A 7,225-nucleotide genomic window follows, 5' to 3' on the forward strand; every position below is an offset into this window, starting at 1 on the left:
GTGTGTTACCATGATGGTGTTTAGTGTTTGTGTGAATGACGCTGTGCACCTTCTATACGTGTTATTATTTAAAAGCTGCTTGTGATGGGCTTTGGTTCATCATGTGACTTTCTTATCACCACCTGCTTTTTGTGGTTATCAGTGTATTACAAAGGTACAGAACAGATTTCAGTACTTCAATAGGTTGGTATATTAACATTATATCAGTTAATGAAATTACGGTATTTAACTGTAAATTTAAGTTAAAACCGTAAAACCTAAAACGTTGCTACCGTATTTTTTACGGTAAAATTCCGGCAACCACAGCTGCCGGTTTTTTACCGTAAATTTTACGGATTTTTTTTTACAGTGTAGCACCAATACTATATAACTCACTTGTCATGTAACTCCCCTCGATGGCGGCTTTCCGCAAATCGGCTCAGCTCTGCAGCTTCCTTGTCTTGTTCAAGAGCACTCACTGCTTCAGACAGCTGCTGTGGGGGAGGAAGATCAACAGCGATGAGGGTTCCTTGAAGACAACAGCAGAGTCTGTGGATCTCTCAGACTGCTTCAACCATACCTTGTGCTTCATCTCCAGAAAGTTTGAGATGCTCTGGCTTTGTTGAAGCTGAGATCCTTTGGTTTTCAGAAGGTCTGTCTGAACATCCAGGTGACCTCTGGCCTCTCGGAGCCTCTGGACGAGCTCTGCCCTCCTCATGCTGCTTTCCTCTAGAGCAGCTCTGAGCTCAAAGTCCTCAGCAGAAGAGTGTGTTCGTGAAGCTCCTTCTGGAGCCAAATGGGATGTAGATGACCATCTCGTCATGCCCAAAGAGCCCCTGTGTTTCTGGCTGTCAAGAGTGCTGGTTCAGAGAGATGTCAATATTTTTATCATTAATCAGCTGGGAAAAATCATTCTGAAAGTGATTCCAATGATATTGTTCCTCGGTGATGTTATCATTGTGTGGGGACTTCACTATTCTCATATAATTAGAATGATTATTTAAACTTTAAATTGTTATAATTCGTTGAAAATTTACTCACGCTCAGGCCATTCAAGATGTAGATGAGTTTGTTTCTTCGTGTGAACAGATTTGGAGAAATTGAGCATTATATCACTTGTTCACCAGTGGATCCTCTGCAGTGAATGGGTGCCGTCAGAATGAGGGTCCAAACAGCTGATAAAAACATCACAATAATCCACAAGTAATCCACACAATTAACGTCTTGTGAAGTGAAAAGATGCATGTTTGTTAAAAAAAATAAAAGAATAATTCATAATTAACTTAAAACCATTGCTTCTGGCCAAAACACCAGTCCATAATCCATAATAATGCTTCCTCCAGTGAAAACGTCTATCCCCTGTTGTCCTCTCATATCATAATCCACAGACATATTTGTTTAGACTGTTTTGGTTTGTAAACAGTGCTTGGTCTGTGCATATTTCTCTCCTGATTCAGACGAGACGACTTTTCACTGGAGAAAGCAATACTATGGATAGAGGACTTGTGTTTTGATCAGAAGTTAAAAAATATCGTAATGGTGGATTTGTTTCTTACAAACATGCACCTTTTTGCTTCAAGACATTAATTGATGGACTGGAGTGGTGTGGATTACTTGTGGATTATTGTGATGTTTTTATCAGCTGTTTGGACTCTCATTCTGACGGCACCCATTCACTGCAGAGGATCCATTGTTGAGCAAGTGATGTGGTGCTAAATTTCTCCAAATCTGTGAAGAAACAAACTATACATTTTGGATGGCCTGAGGGTGAGTAAATTTTTGCAAATTTTCATTTTTGGGTGAACAATTCCTTCAAAGCACTACATCACTACACTAACCTGGTGCTGATTTTTGAGCAGTCAGTCAATCCAGATAAGCCTACACAGCTCCATGCTGGAGATTTCTGAAAATAAGCACCATATTTGTTAAAATTTTGTAAAAGATTATGAAAAAATGATTTGTTTTGATCCCCAGAGTTTCACTTTGTACATACCCGAACCCGAGCTTTAAAAAGAGATCTACTATCCCAGAAGTCAAGATCCGAGAGAGTGAGGGGACTTAGAGACCTAAGAGTGTGCCGGAAAGATCTACGGCTCAGGTCAGAGTCCCATTCCCGGTCACTCCAGAATCCTGATGGTGAAAGGCTTCTTCTTTCTCCTCTCCACTTGGCCATATCCACGAGAGCTCTAGAAAGTGAGTTGAGATACTGTGTAGGCTACTCAACTGCAAATTGTCCTGCCTTTACACAAAACTATTTCACACAACCCAGACAGTTTGAACCTAGCATGTCAGAGGGGCACAACAACATGGAAACAATGTCTAATGTTTATCTGTTGCTATAATCTTTTTAAACTTAGTTACTTGACAGTCAAGCAGTATCTGGCAGAAGGGGTTTGTAGTGTTTGCTCTTTCATAATAAAAGAGAAAATATTCATTATAATTGCGATAAATGTGTCACTAATGCTGTCTATTATTAATTTAGTACACAATCACCAAAACTACATAACATACCTTTTGTATCCTTGGTTATTGTTGTTTTTCCTCCTTGCGTTTTGATTTCATACACACTCAGTACTTGACACTCTGTCAGTTTCCTTACTGAGCAGGCAATGGTGTTGAAAGAAAAGCCATGGCAGCAGGTCTCTATGGTGACTGTCATATACAGGACACAGAGAGTGTGTGTCCAGCCCACCTCTTCACTAAATAATCATTTTGTGGACTCACAGGACTATTTCTGGAAGGTATGAGTACAATGCTGAAGATTTAACATGTACCTGCCAGAACACTGTTACCGGTCAATAACAACAATGGAATAGCCTATATTGGTCCATGCAAATGAATTTAATCTATTTATCCGTAATTGTTTAATAATTCTATAAATTATTAAAATAATATATATATATATTATATATATTATTTGAAATGATCGGACGGTACAGACTTAAAATACACTTTTAAAAAAGTATTTCTTGAAGTACGCGTGTTCCCATATGAATATGGTAATATCGTGGTATATATCAAATTACCATGGTAATGTCCTTGTTTTGTGTGAAATAGTACCAAGGATAATTATTTCTTTTATTATTTCTCTCTTTTTTCCTGTATTCATGTTTACAGCCTTTTAATTTAAACGAGTACATTTTAAAAATGTTATTACCATGCTAACATGTCCCAAAAGGGTGGTCCTTTAGTATTACTTTTGTTGTAATTCATTCCAAGTAAGCTTTTTGTAGGATGTTTTTTCAATTGTTTATGCATTCAGAACATGTACAAAGTTGAGAAAGTTTGAAAATGTTAGCATGTATTTTCAGTTGAGCGCTCTGATTGGTGAGATTACCTCGGTGACGTGGCACATGCGCCAAGCCTGTCTGCGCATGCGTGACACACATGTGAAAGAAACGTAAACCGGAGGAAATTTGATTCGTTGTAGACATGTACAGAAGAACAATCCTGTGTTTTAGGGGTCAGGACACTTTAAACGCATTTCAAAGAGGAATGTGTTGTTTAATGCGTCGATACGTTAGCGTCAGATCAGAGGATGATATAAAGAACTTCATTATAGATAACACAGAAATAGTGAGTGCCCAAAGTTTGACCCCAGAGATTTCTTTAAGACTCTTCACCCCCACTTGTCGGTTCTGGACGGAGAGACCTGAATCGTGGCCTTTTCCTGATCCGTACTGGGCAATATATTGGCCCGGTGGACAGGCGCTGGCTAGGTAACTGTTCAATTAACAAAACATTAGTAATAATGAACGCGACGGTAGATTTTAGGTTTGTTACTGTGAGATCAGTTCCGTCTACCTGCGTTATTTTGTCGTTTTTATTAACGATGCAGCTCTGGGGACTGTTTTCTCAGGTATCTCTTAAATAACCCCGAGGTGTCTGGAGGCAGAAAGGTGCTGGATCTCGGCTGTGGTTGTGGAGCATCAGCCATTGCTGCCAAACTCACTGGAGCTTCCCGTATTGTTGCCAATGACATTGATCCAAGTTGGCCCGGTGGACAGGCGCTGGCTAGGTAACAGTGTTCAATTAACAAAACATTAGTAATAATGAACGCGACGGTAGATTTTAGGTTTGTTACTGTGAGATAAGTTCCGTCTACCTGCGTTATTTTGTCGTTTTTATTAACGATGCAGCTCTGGGGACTGTTTTCTCAGGTATCTCTTAAATAACCCCGAGGTGTCTGGAGGCAGAAAGGTGCTGGATCTCGGCTGTGGTTGTGGAGCATCAGCCATTGCTGCCAAACTCACTGGAGCTTCCCGTATTGTTGCCAATGACATTGATCCAAGTGAGCTTTGTGTTCCTGCAGCACCTCATACCTGAAATAAGAACTATTGGGATTTGTTCAGTTCAATTTGGCGAGTAAACTAAAACGTCCTTATAGATCTACCTTCTTGCAGTTTATCATAAATTATTGAAAGAAATCTAGTGAAATGTCTTTTTAAAATTGGCAACCATTTAAAAAAATAATAAGATTTTTAAATGTATTTGTAATTTATTATTTTTTAATTTATTTGTTTTTAACTAAAATAATTTATTTTATAGGGGGGAAACATTAAGGTGTAAGGTGTACTCATTAAGTAAAAAGTGCTAAAAGTATTGTTATAATTTATAAATTATATTTTTTAAGTCATGACTTTAAAAACATTTTCTTATGGTTACTCCATTGCCATTTTTTAAAATACCAACCCTTACACAGTTATAAGGGTCTAAAGCGAAGTCTGAAACTAAAACTATAAATGAATTTAAAAAAATTCTCATTTTAATTTAGTTGAACTTAATGTACTAAAATAATCAAAAGTGAAATAAAAATTAAGAAAAACTATATATATATATATATATAAATTAATAATAACTATCATAGTATCTTGATACTAAAATTATCCTTTTATTATTCGTCACATAACTTCCTGCATGTTTGTTACACCACACTGACTGACAAACATAAGGTTTATAATATTAAGTGCTTTGTTTTATTATTGCAGTTGCTGCCGTTGCCACAAAAATGAACTGTGAACTGAACAATTTGGACCCTTTACCTTGTGTGACAGACAACATCATTGGCTCAAAGCCCGATGACTGGGACCTCATTCTTCTCGGAGACATGTTCTATGATGAAGATCTGGCTGATCATCTGCATAAGTGGCTCCAGACATGTATAACCACACACGGAACACAAGTGCTTATTGGTGACCCGGGACGGGCTCAATTTGAAGGCCACGACATCAGAAAATTATTACATAAACTGGCTCACTTTGAGCTGCCCGACTCGGTCAAAGACGAGAACTACGGACTAACAAATAGCACAGTGTGGTGCTACAACTACAAACCTGATCTATAACAGCTAAAGCATTCACATATAAGCAAACTATGGACGTAAATACAACCTTATTACAAGAAAATGCTAACATAAATATATAAAATTGATGCTGTTTACTGTAAGCAAACATGTTTAATGGAACATATTCTGGAGCAGATTACTGTTATTTCGTACATGTATTTTATTTTATTTATTTATTATGTGTTATAGTACAGTTGAAAATGAAAAGTAGTTAAACAACAATTTTACATAAATATATTCAGAAATATTAAATTACATTACTATGCAATTAAATTATAAACACGAAAATGCTGTAAAAATGCATTGATTTTATCTTTTTTTTTTTTCATCAAACACTGACGCTTTGCTTAGTAAATTTGACAAGGATGATGCTTATCTTCCTTGATAAGTGCATTACATTTATGACAATAGAGTTGATGTGTTGTAGTTGATGTACTGGAGATGATTCGTAGTCACAGTCCGCAGTGTGATCAGTACACAGTCCAAGACACTTGTTGGATCTTGTTGGGGCCAATAAAGTTTTGGAGCGCCTCCCTTGATCTATCTAAAAGAGACAAAGATGTACTGAAACATCATTTTTGGACAACAAAATTTATGTTGCATTTTATGTCAGGGACCATGTGACTACCTGTAATCAGGGGACATCCATGGAAATTGAAAATTCTGATGTTGGCACAGTTTGCAAGAACAGCAGTCACTGCCACATCAGTCAAACTGCGACATCGTATCATCTGTAACTCCTGTAACAGTAAATAATTAATTAAAAATAATAATACAATATTAAAATTGTCTTAATGAAAAAAAATTAAATCAGTATGCAATACCTTTAGGCTATGTGAACAAACTCCATTTGCGAGTCCAATGACCCCTTGATCAGTTACCTTTAAATAGTGTGAATGCAAAAGTAGTAAGTATTTGGTGAAAATAATAAACATCAATGTGCGCAAGCAAAATGTTCACAATTTATTAAAACAGGAGTTAGAGCAGCATTATGATTTTGGTATATACACTACTCATCAAAGTAAATGTTTTATGTTTTTGAAAGAAGTCTCTTATGCTTATTAAGGCTGCATTTATTTAATCAAAAATACTGTAAAAACAGTAACACTGTAAAATATTATTAAAATCTAAAATAGCTGTTTTCTATTTTAATATATTTTAAAATATAATTCATTCCTGTGATGGCAAAGCTATTTCCGCAGCAATTACTACAGCCCTCAGTATCACATGATCCTACAGAAATTCGTATATGCTTCTTTTTCTTTTTTTCCCAAAAATATTTAAGAAAAGAAAATCATTCTTATATGGTTATTTTTCTTTCTTTTTCAAAAATATTTTAAAAAGTCATAATCATTCCAAACTTTTGGCCACTAGTGTAGGTTATATATGCTATGTGTAAATGACCTCTGTCCCAGAGAAGTAAATGCTGTGCAGCATCCTGCAGTTCTCTCCCAGCTCCAGCAGAGCTCTGTCACTGAGAGCAGTGCAGCCACGCAGGGAGATCACTTCTAAACATTTGCAGTGTCGCGCCAGAGCCTGAATCCCTGAATCTGTCACAGCCGTGCAGCCCGTGAGATCAACTACCTGAAGATAAGGGCAGCGGGATGCCAACGCCTCTAGACCTGGGAGAAAGAGAAATACAGCAGAAGTTGATGTCTTGAACAATTTCATTTGACCAACAGTGCAATTAGATATCAATTTCAGTCTAAAATGTATGCTTGGGTCTTATATTCTAAGATAACGGGGGAAACGATAATAAAGAGGGTCTGACAGTTGCTTCCTGTGTTGTTATTAGTCAAGTAATAAGTGCACTTTTATTTCAGTATATATATATATACACTCCCACCACCATGCTTGACTGTAGGCAAGACACACTTGTCTTTGTACTCCTCACCTGGTTGC

At 37.0% G+C, this 7,225-nt stretch overlaps 3 protein-coding genes across 3 annotated transcripts in view; 1 reads left to right on the forward strand and 2 right to left on the reverse strand.

Annotated features, from left to right (window-relative positions):
• The window catches only part of LOC107752334 (uncharacterized), a 7,988-nt gene extending 5,719 nt beyond the window's left edge, over positions 1-2,269 (reverse strand). The window contains exons 1-4 of the mRNA XM_016568284.1: positions 1,979-2,269; positions 1,818-1,882; positions 560-839; positions 376-473 (exon numbers count right to left, since the gene is read on the reverse strand). Coding sequence (XP_016423770.1) covers positions 376-473; positions 560-839; positions 1,818-1,882; positions 1,979-2,152 — 617 coding nt within the window. The 5' untranslated portion in view covers positions 2,153-2,269. The remainder of the gene's footprint in view (positions 1-375; positions 474-559; positions 840-1,817; positions 1,883-1,978) is intronic.
• A 1,068-nt stretch (positions 2,270-3,337) lies between these two features.
• On the forward strand, positions 3,338-5,592 carry etfbkmt (electron transfer flavoprotein subunit beta lysine methyltransferase). The gene is made up of 3 exons (XM_016568232.1): positions 3,338-3,698; positions 3,839-3,969; positions 4,968-5,592. Exons 1-3 carry the CDS (start codon positions 3,412-3,414, stop codon positions 5,321-5,323), a joined length of 774 nt encoding a protein of 257 aa, XP_016423718.1. The 5' UTR covers positions 3,338-3,411; the 3' UTR covers positions 5,324-5,592.
• Positions 5,593-5,595: 3 nt separating this feature from the next.
• The window catches only part of LOC107752296 (protein AMN1 homolog), a 4,351-nt gene continuing 2,721 nt past the window's right edge, over positions 5,596-7,225 (reverse strand). Inside the window, exons 4-7 of the mRNA XM_016568233.1 lie at positions 6,728-6,945; positions 6,148-6,204; positions 5,952-6,063; positions 5,596-5,867 (exon numbers count right to left, since the gene is read on the reverse strand). Of these exons, the coding sequence (XP_016423719.1) occupies positions 5,794-5,867; positions 5,952-6,063; positions 6,148-6,204; positions 6,728-6,945 (461 nt within the window). The 3' untranslated portion in view covers positions 5,596-5,793. The remainder of the gene's footprint in view (positions 5,868-5,951; positions 6,064-6,147; positions 6,205-6,727; positions 6,946-7,225) is intronic.

The sequence above is a fragment of the Sinocyclocheilus rhinocerous genome, unplaced genomic scaffold (assembly GCF_001515625.1).
Source record: "Sinocyclocheilus rhinocerous isolate Xijiao unplaced genomic scaffold, SAMN03320098_v1.1 scaffold861, whole genome shotgun sequence".
NCBI classification, from domain to species: Eukaryota; Metazoa; Chordata; class Actinopteri; order Cypriniformes; family Cyprinidae; genus Sinocyclocheilus; species Sinocyclocheilus rhinocerous.

Excerpts from the sequence above, each read along its gene's own strand:
- etfbkmt (XM_016568232.1), top strand. The coding sequence starts at position 3,412 with ATGTACAGAAGAACAATCCTGTGTTTTAGGGGTCAGGACACTTTAAAC. Across the intron at positions 3,699-3,838 it reads GGTGGACAGGCGCTGGCTAG|GTATCTCTTAAATAACCCCG; the intron begins GTAACTGTTCAA and ends CTGTTTTCTCAG. Across the intron at positions 3,970-4,967 it reads TGCCAATGACATTGATCCAA|TTGCTGCCGTTGCCACAAAA; the intron begins GTTGGCCCGGTG and ends TTATTATTGCAG.